Raw genomic sequence first — 19,141 nt, forward strand, 5'->3', positions numbered from 1 at the left:
TCGAAAAGAAATTTGTTGAGTTTTAATGATATATATTCCCATGGGTATGATACTCAAACAATGAATGAAGGGAATGAGAAATATATGTATAAATCAGGAAAGAAATATGTGATTGAAAAACTACCAATGCTCCCTACTGGATTGCATTATACACATATAAGTCCCATTGAATCAAACATGGTAGTTGATAATTCTTCGATATTAACCAATTGGCATGATCGATTGGGACATCCTGGTTCAACAATGATGCGAAGAATTATAGAAAATACACATGGTCATCCACTGAAAGACCAGAAGATCTTTCAGAATAATAAGTTTCAATGTAAAGTATGTTCTCTTGGAAAACTTATTATAAGACCATCACCAGTCAAAATCCAAACTGAATCACCAATGTTTCTTGAACGTATTCAGGGTGATATTTGTGGACCAATCCATCCACCATGTGGACCATTCAGATACTTTATGGTATTGATTGATGCCTCCAGCAGATGGTCACATGTATGTTTATTATCAACTCGAAATGTTGCATTTGCAAGATTACTTGCTCAAATAATAAAATTGAGGAATCAATTTCCCGATTATACAATCAAGAAAATTAGACTTGATAATGCTGGTGAATTTACTTCCCAAACTTTCAATGATTATTGTATGTCTATGAGAATCATTGTTGAGCATCCTGTTGCTCATGTACATACACAGAATGATTGGCTGAATCATTGATTAAACGTCTGCAAATGATTGCTAGACCAATGATTATGAAAACAAAGCTCCCTATTTCTATATGGGGACATGCAATTTTACACGCTGCTTCATTAATTCGCATCAGACCAAGTGCATATCATAAATACTCCCCATTGCAGCTTGCATTTGGTAAAGAACCAGACATTTCTCATCTGAGAATTTTTGGATGTATGGTGTATGTGCCTATTGCACCACCGCAACGAAAGAAAATGGGACCTCAAAGAAAGGTTGGAATTTATATCGGTTATGATAGTTCATCAATCATTCGATATCTTGAACCTCAGACAGGCGACGTGTTCACAGCACGTTTTGCTGATTGTCATTTTAATGAGGAAATCTTCCCAATGTTAGGGGGAGAACAGAAACATACCGAAAAGAAAATTACATGGTATGTATCATCATTGTTACATCTGGATCCAAGAACAAAACAATGTGAAAAAGATGTACAACAAATTGTACACTTGCAAAGAATAGCAAATCAAATACCAGATGCATTTGAAGACACAAAAGGGGTAACTAAATCATATATACATGCTGCAAATGCCCCTGCTCGAATTGAAATTCCAAAGAAACAAATGGAAGATACTCATGATGTCATTAAACGCCTGAAGCGTGGAAGGCCAGTCGGTTCCAAGTATAAAAATCCTCGAAAAAGAAAATTCATAGAGAAACACGATGATCACAAAATAAAGAATGACGTTTCTGAAGAAACACATGATGATCACAAAATAGAGAATGGTGTTCCTGAAGAAACACATGATGATGAAAATGTTCTGTCAGAACCACAAACTGACGAGAATCATGAAATCTCTATCAATTATATTAATACTGGAAAAATATGGAACCGAAAAGATATAGATGAAATTGATGATATATTTTCTTATAATGTGGTAATCGACATCATAAATGATAACGAAGATCATGAACCAAAATCTTTTGGTGAATGTAAAAATCGGCAGGATTGGATAAAATGGAAAGATGCCATCCAGGTTGAATTAAATTCGCTAAATAAACGTAATGTTTTTGGACCTATAGTCCTTACACCTGAAGGTGTAAAACCTGTTGGATACAAATGGGTTTTTATTCGAAAGCGAAATGAGAAAAATGAAATAGTAAGATATAAAGCTCGACTTGTTGCACAAGGTTTTTCTCAAAGGCCTGGAATTGATTATGAAGAAACGTATTCTCCTGTGATGGATGCAATTACGTTTCGGTATTTGATTAGCTTGGCGGTATCTGAAAATTTAGAAATGCGTCTTATGGATGTTGTTACAGCTTACTTATATGGATCACTTGATAGTAATATATATATGAAAATCCCTGAAGGATTTAAGATGCCTGAAGCACAAAGTTCAAAACCCAGGGAATGTTATTCTGTGAAATTACAAAGATCATTATATGGGTTAAAGCAATCAGGTCGAATGTGGTATAATCGACTAAGTGATCACTTGATGAAAAAGGGATATGTAAATAATTCAATATGCCCTTGTGTTTTCATTAAGAAAACAACATCCGGATGCGTAATTATTGCTGTATATGTTGATGATTTAAACATCATTGGAACGAATAAAGAAATTCAAGAAGTTGTGTCATACTTGAAGGAAGAATTTGAAATGAAGGATCTTGGAAAAACCAAGTATTGTCTGGGTTTACAAATTGAACAAAAAGAATGTGGAATGTTTGTTCACCAGACAAATTATACAGAAAAGATCCTTAAACGTTTTAATATGGATAAAGCAAATCCTTTAAGTACTCCAATGGTTGTTAGATCATTAAACATAGAAAAGGATCCATTCCGTCCATGTGAAGATGATGAAGATATTCTTGGTCCAGAAGTACCATATCTAAGTGCCATCGGTGCCCTTATGTACCTTACAAATTGTACAAGGCCTGATATATCTTTTGCCGTGAATCTGTTGGCAAGATTTAGCACATATCCAACAAAGAGACACTGGAACGGAATTAAACATATATTCCGTTATCTACGAGGAACGACAGACTTGGGACTTTTGTATTCAAAAGATGCTAATCCAAGTATAATTGGTTATGCTGATGCTGGATACTTATCTGATCCACACAAGGCACGTTCCCAAACTGGATATGTATTTACTCGTGGAGGCACTGCAATATCTTGGCGTTCTCAGAAACAAACGCTCGTAACAACTTCATCAAATCATGCCGAGATTATTGCACTACATGAAGCAAGTCGTGAATGTGTGTGGTTAAAATCAATGACCCAACATATCCAAATTTCATGCGGATTATCATCTGATGAGAAGCCTGTGATACTGTATGAAGATAATGCTGCATGTGTTGCTCAAATGAAAGAAGGATACATAAAAAACGACAGAACTAAACATATTCCTCCTAAGTTCTTCGCATTCACTAAGGAGCTAGAGAAGAATAAATATATTGATGTTCGTCACATTCAATCAAGTGAAAACTCATCAGATCTCTTCACAAAGGCACTTCCTACGTCAATATTCAGAAAGCACATATATAATATTGGGATGCGCAATCTACGAAATTTGTGAAGAATTGTTCGTGTCAACATGAGGGGGAGTTTACGTGACTGCACTCTTTTTCCCTTACTATGGTTTTTATCCCAATGGGTTTTTCCTAGTAAGGTTTTTAACGAGGCAGTATAAAAACACGTAAAGACAATCATTATGATCATCATCACAAGGGGGAGTGTTGAAAAATATATTTAAAATGTGAGTATTGAATATTTGAATGTTGAATATTTGAATGTTGAAAATAAGAGTTGTAAATATTGAAAATTAGTGTGTGATGATGTAGGTAATGATGTATTTTATTTTTGGATTATTTGTAAAGATTTCCTATAAATAGATCTCTCATTTGTGAAGAAAATCACAATTGAGTAGAGAGAAAAATATTATAAAGTGTGTAGTTTGGTAAATTTTGAGAGTTTGAGATTTTTACTTTTTACCATAAATTTTTACTTTTTCACAACAGATAATATAATTGTCTACCATATCTTAATTTCCGGGATCATCCGAGTCCCCAGATGCAAGCCTCCTCCATTGCATATATATATACACACACACACACACAAGTTAATGATATTCGCACTCGATTTTGTGTTATATATATTTCACTCGATATATATAATTAGTATAAATAACATTCATATGTATATAACTTTAAAAATAATATAATTTAATTTAATAAGAATAAGAGAAAATAATACATGATGAATTGCACATTATGGATCTAGCTTGGTCCAACAATGGACCTTATATGATTTAAATGGTTAGTTAACTTTCGATTTTTCTTATATATGGTCAGCCAAGCGTGACCATTTTAGCACTTTGTGTGGCGAAGATTAATCAGAATCAAATTAGGCTACCTAAAGGTGAACTTGGAATATAAGTTGTCATTTTTTAATAAAAAAAAACACTTAATAAATTCAATTTCTTTAAAAAAATTATTTTTTAAAAAAACATAAGCATTTCGACTATTGGATAAATAAATATATATATATGTATGTATGATAAAGTCAAATATGTACAAGTTCAATGAACCACGAACGTCAAATTACCTATCAGCCTAGCACGTGCTTGTTCAAATTCGATTTGTACGTAGCTTGGCCAAATTTTAACCAAATATAGATGTCTAAATGAATTAGATAAATAACATTCAGCTAAACATTAATTAAAGTGATTATTAATTCACTAAATATAATCTCATAAAATATATAATTTAAATACAATAAAATATATTTTAATTAAATTAAATTTTAGTTTTCTGGTCGGTTCGGTTTTGACAAATAAAATCCGAAACCGAAACCATATAAACGTCAGTTTTAACATTTATATCGGAATTTAAAATTTTGATTTTCGGTTGAGTTCGATTTTCGATTTGGATTTTCAATTTTTTCAGTTTTATCCAAAGTTTGAACACCCCAACCTAATATATATGGTTATGAAAGAGAATATTTTATTAGTAATCCAATGAATAGGCTATATGTAGAAATAATATTCCCATCATGCACAAATATGAATCTTAGTTATATCATGAATCACATAAATGAAAATGGCAAGTTAGGAACGACATATTATAATTACCACGATCGTCTGCATATAATCTATCATAATTTGATCTCTATCTTTGTTTCGATACTTTTCGTATTGCCTGGTTAGTTGTTAAATTTCACGTGAGACCGTTCCATAAGAATATTTACTCGTATGAAAATTATTATATCTCTCAAATTCTATAACATATAAATGCCGATAATATCATGCTCTACGATAAATTATAATACCACCCATACTCTATGAACTAATTACACATGTTGACGAAACTAAAAAACTTTTAAAAAATAATCATATAGCTACGCAAAACGTGTATTGTGGTGCTAGTATACATTAAGTCTTCAGATTCAATTATAGTTCTTCACGTTGAAAATAGAACAAAAAGTGGCTTTTATATATATATATATATATATATATATATATATATATATATATATATATATATATATAATAGGGTGAGCTGGGTCAATCAATCCATCGGATCCTGATGTGAAGATAATGAGGAAAAATGAGTTGTATGATGTCCTGAACACAAGAAAACGAACATGTGAATGGTCGTCGGAGAGGTGTCCGGCGTTGCCATTCGGATGTTTAAGTTAGCAAGTTGAAGATGAATAAAACCAGTGTAGAGAAATAAATTCTACTGGTATATATGTGTGAATATATGTCAAGATATATTAAGCCACAGAAGTGAATCAGACATAAGGCGTGATCACGCCTTATTCCAGGACCTCTTCTGTTTTGTCAAGGCAGGAGTTGAGCAGACACAAGGCGTGATCACGCCTTGTCCCAGGACCTCTTCTGTTTTTCTCCTTCTTCCATAACTTAATCTTAGCAACTTCAAATGGTATAAAAATTACATTTTTAGCCCAAATTTATTCCAAAATCACAAAACTTTCTCGATCTTTATCATAAGAATTCTTGGATGATAGGAAAAATTCTTCATCAATTATTTCCTTCATTCTCGGAAATCTTTCCTACTTGGCATTGAACTCTTTGACGATTATCTCCAAAAATTGAACTCCAAAATTGAACTTTTTACGCCTTTTGGTCAAGCTACAAACAATAAAAAAACATGACGATTTAAGTATAAAACTCGGAATAAAAATGTCAGATAAGCACGAATACTACAAAATAAAGTTTTAAGAGAGTTATATGATTCGTTCTTATCAGGCCTCGAATGGATTATCTGACGGAAATGTGATTGGTGAAGGTGGATACAGGATTGTGTATTATGGTGTTCAGCCTGATAATACTCGGGTCGCCATCAAGAATTTATTGAACAATCTGTATGGAAATTCCTTGGATGTTATCTGATTTCGAAAATATAATTTTCTCGACACCGTAGGCTGTGTGACCGTGAATAAGATTTTCGAATCAGTTAGCCATTATTAATCTTGGATACACATCTTTCTCCGCTTCTGATTTTGGTTTAGTTAGCTTAGGGAATCGCCCTTTGCTTGAGTATGTTCTCATGATGTGTAGCTCTGGGAAAAATCGATTATTAGCAAAATATCATTGCCTAACATAATATCATGGCCCAGCAGACATCTGGTGCATTCCTTTAATTTTCATTGAGTTAGAACTTGATATTTATCAATGAGCCTTCATTGCTTGAAACTGATCAATAGGGCGTGTTAAGCTTTGGATATTGATTTCGGATATATGTTTATCACTCTCTAGTTAACACATGATGAGGCATATTAGCTTATAAAATTATTATTGGAGCCACCTTCGACGTGCTCGAGCTTTTGGGATAAATGGTTTCTAATAGTCTTGCCCCTCTTGGCATCATCATTAATTAACGTGTAAAACCCAAGATTTTGTAATCATGATAATATTTCTATAATTTAAGTGTGTTAGTATTATGCAATCTTCGGGTATCTATCTCATTATTTAAGATGTAAGATTTGCAAGATTATCTAAAGTTGTGTGGATAATTATATCGTGCACAATATTTTTGAGCTCAAGATTTAAGATAATATTGTGCATATACTTTGAACTTGTGATAATAAATAGACGACGATCTAAGAAATTAAATAAGGAATATTTGGATATGAGCAGGTAAAGTCTGGAATATAAATTCAAAGTTGAAAAGATTTTTACGAGATAAAAATCTAAGATTTGATATGATATTGATACCAGATAAAGATATAAGATTTGATATGATAATTATCCTAGATTTAAAATTTGATTCAAAAATTCAAACGCAAGGATAATACACGATCAGGATAGCAGCCACCTCCCTATAAATAGGAGAAGCTTTCATTCAGAATTTACACATCATTTACACATCAAATTTTCGAATTTCTCTCCATATTCTCGAAATTTGCTCCCCAAAATTCTGCACAAGTCATCAAAATTTTGTCTAAGTTCAGAAATTCGTTTCTCTCGTTCGAGTAGCCGAAATCCGATCTTCACCGTTCAGAATATGCTTCAATATGTTTGAAACAACATATCCAAATTTCGACTAAATCCGACGGTTAGTTATTCGTTTATAGCCTTCGTAAGAAAACTGCTCAGATTTTAGGCGAGAAACAGCATACCTACGTTTTTTGTCAATAAGCAGGTTAAAACAAATTTCAAACTCGATCTCCACCGTTCATAATATGTTTGACGTAATTTTAAACGTACTGTGAAATTTTGAGTCCGATCCAACGGTTCAATAAGGCGCAATGAATTTTTCAAGACTGCTGATTTTTCGGGCGATGGTGCTGCTGCGTTTTCGAAGTGTCGGTTACATGATTCTTATATGATTTTCGAATTCTTCGTGTTTTTATTCAAGGATTAAGGTAAGTGGACTTGTTTTAAATGTGTAAATTTCGGTTATGCATTTCGGGTGTTTTAAAATTCGGTCGAGTGCAAATTCTTCTTCTACCCCTTCTGGTTACGATTTTTGGCATGAGTAATGTTTTGACACTGTGATAATTCAACTTGATATGGGTGGGAATCTCAACCATACGTACCCTTACGCGGTGGGAGAGATAACCGCTATACGGCCTCGTCCCCTTAGAGTAGTAAAAATTAGGGACTGATATTAGTAAACCATTGAAAGTAGATGAATCTCAGTATCTGGTTAATGATGTGCACGTGGTATAAGTCATGTTATGAAAGGTGTGTGTTTCAAATTTTTATGCATTTTGTTATGTTGTGCTCGAACGGCCCCCACTTGCTGAGTATTTCCCAAAATACTCACTCCTTACTCTACCCTCCCAGATAAATCAGAAAAAGAAATAGAGAAAGAAGAATCAGACACCAGTTTTTGGACTGATAGTGGACGCATGAAGAATTTTAATTAAGAATATGTTCTTGTGAGTTTTAATTCAAGTTGTAAACGCTTCCGCAGATTTTTATCTTTTTCAGAGTTACTATTGTAAGGACAACTCCATTTTTATGATATTTATGATATAAACTGGTTTTGGTTTATACTGTACTACGAGGCTTGTTGTTTAGCAATTATGTGATTGTTGAATAACGCCGGTGTTGAACCCCGGTCTCGGGGCGTGACTGTAACTCCCCGAAAATTTAAAGGTCCACGCAAACCACATGCATGCAATTATTAAATTCTTTTGTATTTTATTTAATTATTTTGATTGCATTAATTATTTATGTTGTGAATATTTGCATGTGTAAAATATATTTTTCGACATTGTTGTATTAAAATGTATTTTTAAAAGTTATTCAGGTTGCGATCGAGGAACGGAGACCGAGGGCTGAAAAAAATAGAAAATGTTTTTATTAAACAGTTGTTTTTAATTATTTAAAATATGAGTGATGCTTTTTAATATTTTTGAAAATAAGGGATTTTGAGGCGATTTTATACGCCGGTACGTAATTTTTATCGGTGTTGGATTTTCAACAAAAAATACGAGCTTTTTGGCAACCCGACTAATAAATTCACAAATTTATTTAAACAAAAACTTTGTTTATATTTTATTTAAATCCTAATTAAACTAATGGGCTTAATTAGAAGGCTTAATAGGCCTAAGCCTTAATTAGTTGAATTATGTAGTATATAATATGTTAAAAATCCCTACACCTAGCATCACAAAATCGGCCACCCACTTTGCAATTCTGAAAACTCTCCCCAACCCCCACCACACACGGCAGCACACATACACATCACTTTGAAGGATTTTGGGAAGGGTTTTCGAAGGTAGTTAGCAAGAACAAGCCAAAGTCGTCTCCCGTTCTTCGTTGTCAACGTATATTCGAGCGTATATAACGCAAAGCCACGCCATACATCTCATTTTCTCATCCATCATATCATAATATTGTTTAAATATTGTATGCATGAAGAACATTATTTATTTTCTGTATTTTCGGAATATGACATGCACATGGGAGAAAACTTAAGATTTTTGATGCAAACTCAAATTTTTATCAAGTAAAGGGGCTGCCATGGTCTTAGGTATGAACTAGTAGTGTTTATGCATGATTTAAGGTCCTAAAACACTCACTAGACTCACGGCAATCACCAAAGAAACAAGCCGCAACTGATAATAAAAACAAGTCGGGACCGAAATCGAAACGTTTTGATCATGGGGTTCGGTTTAAGGGAATATCGATGCTTGGCCTAGCTTGGGTCACAGCTGGGCTCGGCCAGGGCTGGTAGGGGCTTGGCTAGGGTCGTGTTGAGAGGATAGGAGGAGCCCTAGGGTGGCTGGGCACTGCTGCACGTAGGGGAGAAGGGGAGATGCGCGAGACCCACTTGAAGAAGAAAGTGGCGTGCTGCTGGTGCAAGCGCCTAGGCTGGTGCGCGGGTTCAGGCGAAGGCTAGGGTGGTCTAGGTGATGGCTCAGGGTGGTCCAAAGTGGGTCAGGGAGGCTAGGGCTCGTTGGTGGCTGCTGCAAAGAGTCCCACGCAAGTAGGACTCTCACAAATAAGGGGATGCGCAGGTGCTGTCTATGTACAGCACCTTGCTGCTTGGTTCAGGGGCTCGGGCTTGGGGTGGCTCGGATCTGGGACTGGTGTAGGGTCAGTTAGGCTCATGAGGGGTCGGTGGTTAGGTGGCTGGAAGAGTCCTAGGCAACTAGGGAACACACTTCAACAAGAACACTACAAACACACACGTGCAGAATTTTAGGTAGAGTTCCAGGATGTTTTGGGAGCGGGCCAGGGCTGGTTTTTGGGCTGGGCTTGGTAAGTAGGGTCCCTAGGTGGGTTGGCTAGGTTTTGGCTCAAGGTGGCTCGGGCGTGGCTCGAGTAAATTGGGAGATGGCTCGGGTGGTTCGTTAGGGTGTCAATTTCGAAAATTATAAGGCTAAAAATAGATCCAAGGGTCCACGGGTGTGGCTCATGACTTGGAAGGGTAGAATAAATAATAAAAATGCTATCTTTAAAATTTGGGATCAAAATAATGAGTTTTAGATTTAATCGGGATTTTATCGCCTCACGGAACGCTAATTAACGAATTAATTGAAACACCTAGTTTTAAGCTTTATAAAATTATAGAAAATTAGATTTAAGCTTAAATAATTATTAGAAGTCTAAGTTTTTAATTTGGGAATTTTATATTAAAGTTTGAGATTTTTCGAGATTAAAACACCGTCAAAATGATTAATTAAGGATTAATTTAAAAAGCCAAGTTTTTAAGCTAAATAAAATTATGGAAATTTTAATTTAGGCTTAAATAGTTATTTGGGACATGTTAGAGTCATTGAATTCAAGAAAATGTCAAAAACGGGAAATTTTACGTCTAGTGGTAAAACGGTCTTTTTACACCTAAAAATTAGTAAACGTCATGACAGTGCCCTAAATACTGTTTTTATGAAAATATGATTATTTTTAATGTTTATGAATTGTTCATGATAAAAATATGATTTTTAAGTGTTTAAGGAATTTTTATGATTTACGGAAGACATTTAAAATACATGTTGCATGCTTGCTTTCAAAAATGAAAAATGTTATGTTATTCATGATTTTTATAAAGTGATGTGAATGAAAAATATTGAAGGAAGTGAAGTGATTGTGACTAATTCGTTAATAATGGCGACGTCGTGAGGGTGATGGTCCCAGTGGGAGCCTGACGATTGTGTTTCCATTATTACGAATATGAGGTTATGAGGTTTGAGGAAGAATGAGAATATCGTGAGAGGAGAAGGCCCCAGAGGGAGCCCATTTATGGGAGAAGGCCCCAGAGGGAGCCCCGACGATCGTATTTCTATTCGATCATGTTAGGCCAAGGCTCAGTTGACCGGTGAGAGCGTCGCTGATATCCCCGCCACCCAGTACTGCGGTTTCATGTAGATGGATCCATCGATTTTCATGTCATGTCATGATGAGGAAAGTCACAATTAACGATCTGAATTCCACAAAGGAAAAAGAAAAGGAAAAGGAAAAATGTTTATGATCATGTTAAAAAGGTTTTATGTCATGTCATGTTGAGGAAAAAAGAAAAGGTTAAGGTTTATGTTATACATGTCATGAAAATGTTTATTCTTAGGGTTGATGCATCATTATGAAAATGTTTCTATTTAAAGTTCATGCATCATAAAAGATTTACGAAAATGTTCATGTTTGAAGTTTATGCATCTTCATGAAAACGATATTTTAAGTACAAATATTTTTCACTGTTATATGTTGACTGTATTACGTATTACTTGTTATAAAGATGATGGTGTGTTGAGTCTTTAGACTCTCTAGGTGTGATGGATGCAGGTGAGTTTGAGGGAGGACTTGACGGGTGATTTGACTGGACTGAAGGCGCACATAACCCGAGGACCAGCGCTTCTACTTTTTCCGTATTTACGATTTACTGATTCATGATTTTAAGTTAAAGATTTTTAAGACTATTTATTTATGCTTTTGAGAGATTTTTGAGAGGTTTAGTATGGGTTATATTTTTCAAACTTATTGCTTTATTTAGGTTGGGTAAAACAGGTGACGATTTCATTTTTATGACCTTTTCACTTGATTTTTAAAATGCTAGTTGGATGATGTTTTATTTTAAAAGGTAAAATATTTTATAAAAATATTTTCATGAGGGTTATGTATATGGCCGAAAATTGAGTGTTAAAAAAAATTTTTTCTTGCACTTTTAAAGTAATAAAAAGGACAGACGTTTCAGTGACATAACGAGTTAAAGATCAGAGAAGTGCGAGTAAGAATTAAGTTTCATGTCACAAGTGTGATAAAATATAATATTGTACAGAGGGCGATAACGCTTGTAGTTACTAAAAAAACGTTTTACTTTTTGACTAAAAGTGTGGAAGGTATAACTTTTCAATATATGAATGTGTAGTTCCCATTTTTCTCGAGGCCTGAAATTTGATCTGCTGAGGCATTGCAGGGCTCAAGCTGAGAAAGAGTTCAAGGTGGAAGTGGAAGCAATTGGACGTGTCCGGCATAAGAATCTACTAAGACTGCTAGGATACAGTGTTGAAGGAGCTTACAGGTATTTCCATATTTCATTTAATTTTGTTACTTATTAGTTTCGACTGTTGCTCCAATTTCTTCTGCTGTTCCATGTAGGATGCTTGTTTATGAATGTGGAAAATGGAAATTTAGACCAGTGGCTTCATGGAGATGTTGGGGAAGTTAGTCCTTTTCCCATAATTCAGATGGGCATTGTCATAGGGACGGCAAAAGGGTAAGGTATTTTTAAGACTGTCACACCACGGGTCCACTGGTCCGATTTAACTAGATTCTACAAAGTGAGCTTTGCTCATAATTACTTTTCACTTTCTTAATGAAAAAAAGAGTTCATTGCATTTTCATGTAAATCTATTACACTCACACCTCTTCAACCTTCTGATGTAGGATAGAGTGTTACAATTTAATTCTATTTTCTTTTCATCGCATGGAAAGGAATGTCGTTTGGCTTATTTCTTGAGTTATTCTTTGTGATAGCTTGGCCTATCTCCATGAGGGTCTAGAATCAAAGGTAGTTCACCGTGACCTCAAGACCAGCAACATACTGCTCGACCTTCAGTAGAATGCAAAGTTGTCAGATTTTGTGGGCTTGCTAAATTTCTGAATTCGGAGAGGAGTTACGTGACGACGAGAGTTATGGGAACATTTGGGTTAGTTCGTTCGTTGTAATATTATACTTCTTTTGGCTTGTTTTCAGGTATTAACCCCACCTCAAATGGATCAATGTGAAAGAAATATCTTACTTTTCCATGGTTTACAAGTTATGTAGCACCAGAATATGCTTGCACCGGTATGCTGAATGAAAAAAGCAACATATATAGCTTTAGAATGCTGATTATGGAGATTATAACTGGTAGATCTCCGGTTGATCATAGTAGGCCACCGGGAGGTAAAAGTTTTAACTACCAGAATACCCAATTTTATTTAACTCAATACCTGCCTGTTCTTGATTGTTAAATTCTAAACATCACAAACGATAAATGCAGGTCAATCTAGTTGATTGGCTGAAAATGATGGTGAGTGACAGGAAATCTGAGGAAGTAATACATCCTAAGTTGCCTGAAAAACCTGTTTCAAAAATGCTGAAACGTGTGATCTTGGCCGCCGCCCTTCGTTGTGTCGATCCCGATGCTCAGAAGAGGCCTAAAATGGGTCATGTGATACACATGCTCGAATAAGAAAACCTACTATCTCGTTATATATGCCATTAAATTCTTTTTCTTGTTTTTTTTTCCTGAACTCTGGTCAAGTTTAGTTTTGAATCATCTCCAGCAACTAAAAGGTTTTTTGGAATGCAGGAACGACGAATTGGCCGCACATCTTCTGGTTCCCTCAGGGAAAATAGTAGTCACGCGCCGGATAAACAAAGCAGTGAAGGTATATCTGATGCTTCTCAAGGGGATAGCAGTAGGTGCCAAAATTTACCAAGCAGGTAGAGATAGATGGTAAAAAGATTGCATACCATTAATTATTATTTTTTTTTGAAAACATTGCATACCATTATTTTAATCTATTATTCAAAATTTTGCATGCCTATTCATATCATTCCTTTATCAACTAATTATCGTATTTATCATCAAAATATCACTAGCATTTTGTATAAAATGAATGATTCTTTCTTTCCTTCATTGTTTTTAGAAATTACAGATCATTGTTACGGCCTTTCTTGGATTGTGCAAAAGACAAATGTGGCAAACCTCTTGATTTCATCTTTTTCAAAACTTATAAATTATCCCACATAATAAAAGATAAATGTGTGGTCTGCAAGTTTCCCGCTTGACTTCGTACTTCTGCTACATGCGACTCCAACCCAAAACCGAATCAGGGCTTTTTCTCCTGTAAATTTCACTGACACGAGAATGCAGTAACCATTGACAAGGATTTGTAATCATATGACACCAGGTAAGGGGCCACTTGCTGTGGACTTGGCTATTCTCTTCAAAATAAAATAAAAATTCAACTTTTATAGATTATTTCGGTACATGTGATTTTTGTTATAATCGGGTATCGAACCTGAAATTTTGTCTTAATCTTACATTAGACTTTATTTTGAAATATAAACTTTAAATTGATGGACTGACGCCTGGGTATGGACCTTTATCCGATCAGGTGGTAAGAGCCAACGAAGTAAGCCGAAGATGGTTATAAACACGGGTGTGGTGAGTCATTTTAGCCAGATAATTTGGTTGAAATTCTTGTTCTGGTTGCTAAATGGCAACTAGGCGTGCACTTGCAATGTTACATATTGGTAGATAGCATTGAGTTAAGCATGAATGCAAATATAGGTCACATTTGGTGTCATTTGAGTGAAGATGAACTGGCAAATGGCTGTATTGTTTTTCACTGGCCCATCAAGTATGTCTGCCAAGTCTTTTCTTTTGTCACCCAATGGATAAACATATATATCTCTTTTTAAAATAAAAAAAAATCAGTAAATATACAAATTCATTATGTTACATTACAATCAATTCGATTTCATAAAAGGTTCTTGTGAAAGACAAGAAAACAAACACAAGTCTTGATACCTAATAACAAAATTACCACTCTGATTTCTCAATAGTCGAACTACTCGTCGTACTCAGACTAATTGGAGCTAAATCGCATTCGCGGACTAGACGGACGGAATCATCTTTATTAGTTATCCTTATATCACCAAAATATTTTGGCAAAAACTTGTGTGAAATGGCCTCACGGGTCGTAATCTCTTATTTGAGTTATCCATGAAAATATATTACTTTTTATTGTGAATATCGGTATGATTGACTCGTTTCACAGATAAAGATTCGTGAGATCGTCTCACAAGAGACCTACTCATAGAATATTTAGTCAATAAGATACATGTTTAATTTATTGTTTATTATGTTCCATGATGTGGTGATCTTCAGCTTAGTGGGTAGTTCTTCCTTAATTTTATCATTAGTTTGTTATTATTCTGTTTATTATGGTAAGGCTATTATAAATAGTCTGAAGCTTATCGAATAAAGCATTAACAGTTTGAGTTCAAATCCGCCATTCTTTCGTCTTCTCCCCACTTTAATAAATAATTTCATATCAGTTTCTCGACTGATATTCCACGGGCATCAGTCTCTTAGTAGTGGTCTTTCCTTCCTTCGTATTTTTTTAGTACGCTTGAGGCATCTTTGTCTCACGTGGTGTGCCAAAATCAGTTTGGACAGAAATTTTATAGGTGTGCTAGATACAAAATCACACCAAAGTTATAGATAATCCGATTTTTATAATCAAATGATGTAGATCTTAATTCAGTTATTGGTTTAAACTCTCTTGGTAAGCAACAAAACTAAAATTTAAAAGGTCAGAAGATTTTCACAAACAACTTCTAACTATATTGTGTCATTAGAAAAACGGAAGGAATATGCTGAAACTAAGGACATTAAGCTACTGATTTATCGGATTAAAATGAGTTACAAAAATGAAGATTTGTGGAAGCTTTTTGTTGTAATTTTGAGTTGACTGTTGATGAAATAGCTAAGACATTCTTTCTGATGATTATTTTTTTTTCTCGCATTTTCCAAGTAGTTTGACTCATCTTCCACGATCATTGCATGTGATCGTTGGTCAAGTTCAGCCCCAACTTCCGTAATCGTGAGTGCGGACACTTCTCAAATTGACCGAATTTCTAATGAACTTTTGTTTTCTATTTTTTTGGCAAATTTGAGTCCAACAAAATATATATATAATAATTTATTATGGATCTATCTATTTTTTTAAAATGATTGATTCTTAATATGTTATTAAAATTGAACACTTTTTATTAATTTATTTTCAATATGATTTCTACTACCATCCTTACTCGGGAGCTTCTTCGTAAGTATTGTCGCAAGAGGGTTTCTCATAGGTGTATTATGAAGGTGGACGTCCAAAAAGCTTTTGATACCGTGGATTGGAGTTTTTTGCGTGAGGTACTCATTGGCCTGGGCTTCCCAATAAGTTTTATTTAATTTACATAAAGGTTTTAATCCAATTTTTTAAAACTTCTCTTAAACTTATCTCGGATAATATACAGTTATATCCACAACTATTTATAAACTAACTAATAAACATATTCTTTTTAGGCAAAAACTTGTGTGAGACGGTTTCAGCGGTCGTATTTTGGGAGATATATCTCTTATTTGAGTCATCCATGAAAAAATATTAATTTTTATTGTGAATATCGGTAAGGTTGACCCGTCTCACATATAACGATTCGTGAGACCGTCACTCTTCTTTTTAAATTTTCAAATATTTTATTTTAATAAAAATTATTGTAATTATTAATATTTCAATTAAAAACAGAATTTATAAAATAAAAAAGTATTACATTTAATATATAATATATATAAACTTTTATTGGAAAAATCATTTTTACCCATTATTTTACTACAAATGTCGTCTGGCAGTTTCTCCCACTACGGTCCAATTTGGCGGACTATAATCCACCACGCTCTCTCCCACCATATAAGAATAAGCCCCCGGTATAACTGAAATCCAATCGCATTTCGGCACGTGTCCCTGTATCCCACCAACGGTGATTTATCTGACCATTTTATTTCTAATTATAATTATCTTACGACACAAAGACAGCAAACCCTATCTTTGCGAAGACTTCGACGAAGTTTCACAACTTTTCTACGCCTTTCCGAGTATTGTTTCAGGTTCGTCGCATCTTCTCTCCTTGTAAATCACGTATAATACGTATTGATCTATTTGATTTCTCTATTTTTGTGTCTGTCATGTGATTTTTATTAGCAACTAACTTTAGATTTCTGACTTAATTTGTAAATTTTTTCGGGAATTTGGTCCTTAACGTTCTAATCGGCGCAGATCTGATAGTCTAGGTAAGTTTCTTATTTAGAATATGATTTTTTCTTTATCGAAAGTTTGATTTTCTTACATGTTGATTGTCAAATAGTGATAGAAATTAGGACTTCACTTATAATAAAAATTTAATTTCCAGAGATTTTGTGCGTTGACCTTTCTTTTAGTTGAAGATCTGAAGTTTTGGTGTAAACTCGGTGAAGATCTATAAGTTTTGGTAAAGTATTTGGAGAACATCATTTAGTTTTTATTAGATTCGTACGTTGACCGTGCTTATGGGAGGAAATCTATTTTTTTTGTGCGTGAAAGTATTCTGAGTATTTTCTTTTAGTTTCTTGAAGAATCTATATGTTTAGTGAAATTTTTTATTTTTTTAATTATATTTAAATTTCTGTCTGACATCTATATTTCCCTGAGTTTCTGGATGCGATTTGAATATTTTATGATAGCGTTTTTATATGTATTACGGAATCTGGGACATGGTTGTTCTTGCAGATCAGATCTGGCGGTTATATGATGAATTCTGGGGATGACCCCTGGGCTTTACGTGTCTTGGTAGTAGGAGTGATGAATTCATGCTTAAAGTCTGTATTACCATCAATGTTTGAAGTTGTAAAAATTCTGCTTAATGTATTTAAGGTTTTATACCGATTCTTGAAACAACACATTTGATTACTTCTTAGATATTTATTGTGTGTCATCTTTTTCTATGGATCCCTCATTCTTTTCCTTGTAGGATCCAAAGTTTAAAGAATATGTCTTGTCGCATGTGATCCAAGTGTTGTGTTTCTTTTACTTTGCAGTTAGCTTGTGAAAATGAGCCGTGCACAAGAACCACAGAGGCCTTTCCTCCCATTCGGAAATCCCTTCCGAATGATTTTACCAAAAGGCGCTCGCCTTTCCCCAAAGCTCCTCGCTTTGTTGAATAATTTTGAGGAGACGTTGGCAGCAAGGCTTAAAAAGCTTAAGCCAGCTGATAAGGAAGATGTCCTCCGTCTATCATGGATGATTTCTGCAATGGTAGCCTTGTGTGAAATTCATACTGACATAAAAACTCTTATTACAGCACTTGAGCTCCCCGTCTCTGATTGGGAGGATAAGTGGATTGACGTTTACTTGGACAATAGTGTGAAGTTATTAGATATATGCATTTCTTTCAGCTCTGAAGTCGCTCGACTGAAACAAGGTGACCTTTATCTCCAGTGTGTTTTGCATAATTTGAGCAGTGCTTCATCTGATCAGTTTGTTCGGGCTCGATCATCGCTCGACGGATGGAGCAAGCATATTGGTTCAAAGAATCCAAGACTTGATAACTGTTTTTCGGTAATGGACAGTCTGATCCAAATGCTAGATGAACCGAAGGTTAAAAACTCTTCAAAGGGAAAGGTCTTAATGCGAGCTATGTATGGAGTGAAGGTTGTGACCCTCTTCATTTGCAGCAGTTTTGCAGCTGCATTCTCCGGTTCTCCTAAAAAGTTGATAGACCTTCCAGTTCCAGAGTCTTACTTGTGGGCGGGTGAATTTATGGCAATTCAGGCATTCGTTAATTTGGAGATAAGAAGCATATATTCCAGCAAAAGTTTCACCATATTGAAAGAACTTGAAGCTGTTGATATGAGAGCAAAGAAGTTGTACCCTATTCCTGGAAGAAGATGGGGTAGACCCACCTATTGAAACTGGAGTATTGAAAGAGTCGACCCTGGATTTAAAAAAATCGGTAGAAATTTTCTCACAAGGGCTTGATCACCTTGCAAAGGAGGTGGACAGGTTCTTCCAAATTGTTTTAACTGGACGCGACGCATTGATTTCTAACCTTAGAATTGGTGGGGAGTGGCGACGCCTTTGACCAAGTGCTGGGTAGCAACATCGAAAAAGACCAGATGGGTAAGGTAAAACGGAAGGTATAAAATCTTCCTTGTATACAAATATGTGTAGTTAAGGAGTGTCTTGTTTTCTAGTTCAATATATACAATATATGGTTGTGATTTTGTTGTACGTTGTTGTAATTGTGGTGTGACGAGAAATGTACGAACTCTTATGTAAGGTTTTAATGGAATGAATTTGGGATTTATGATCCCATGAAATGTGTTGAGTCTTACGTGGTGGTTTTGTTTTTTAAGCCTTTATGGTGGAGGATGTTCAGTGTTCTCATCTTT

General features: G+C 34.8%; 1 protein-coding gene and 1 pseudogene across 1 annotated transcript; both read left to right on the forward strand.

Moving 5' to 3' along the window:
• The first annotated feature begins 5,899 nt into the window (after positions 1-5,899).
• On the forward strand, positions 5,900-13,348 carry LOC142519579 (putative serine/threonine-protein kinase At1g01540; annotated as a pseudogene).
• A 3,327-nt stretch (positions 13,349-16,675) lies between these two features.
• Positions 16,676-19,069, forward strand: LOC142517838 (protein BPS1, chloroplastic-like). Its single transcript, XM_075620301.1, is given in 3 exon segments — positions 16,676-16,822; positions 17,789-18,626; positions 18,628-19,069. Coding segments are annotated over 2 exon segments (1,029 nt in total). The 5' UTR covers positions 16,676-16,822; positions 17,789-17,801; the 3' UTR covers positions 18,832-19,069.
• Positions 19,070-19,141: the final 72 nt, after the last annotated feature.

The sequence above is a fragment of the Primulina tabacum genome, chromosome 11 (genome assembly GCF_025594145.1).
Source record: "Primulina tabacum isolate GXHZ01 chromosome 11, ASM2559414v2, whole genome shotgun sequence".
NCBI lineage: Eukaryota > Viridiplantae > Streptophyta > Magnoliopsida > Lamiales > Gesneriaceae > Primulina > Primulina tabacum.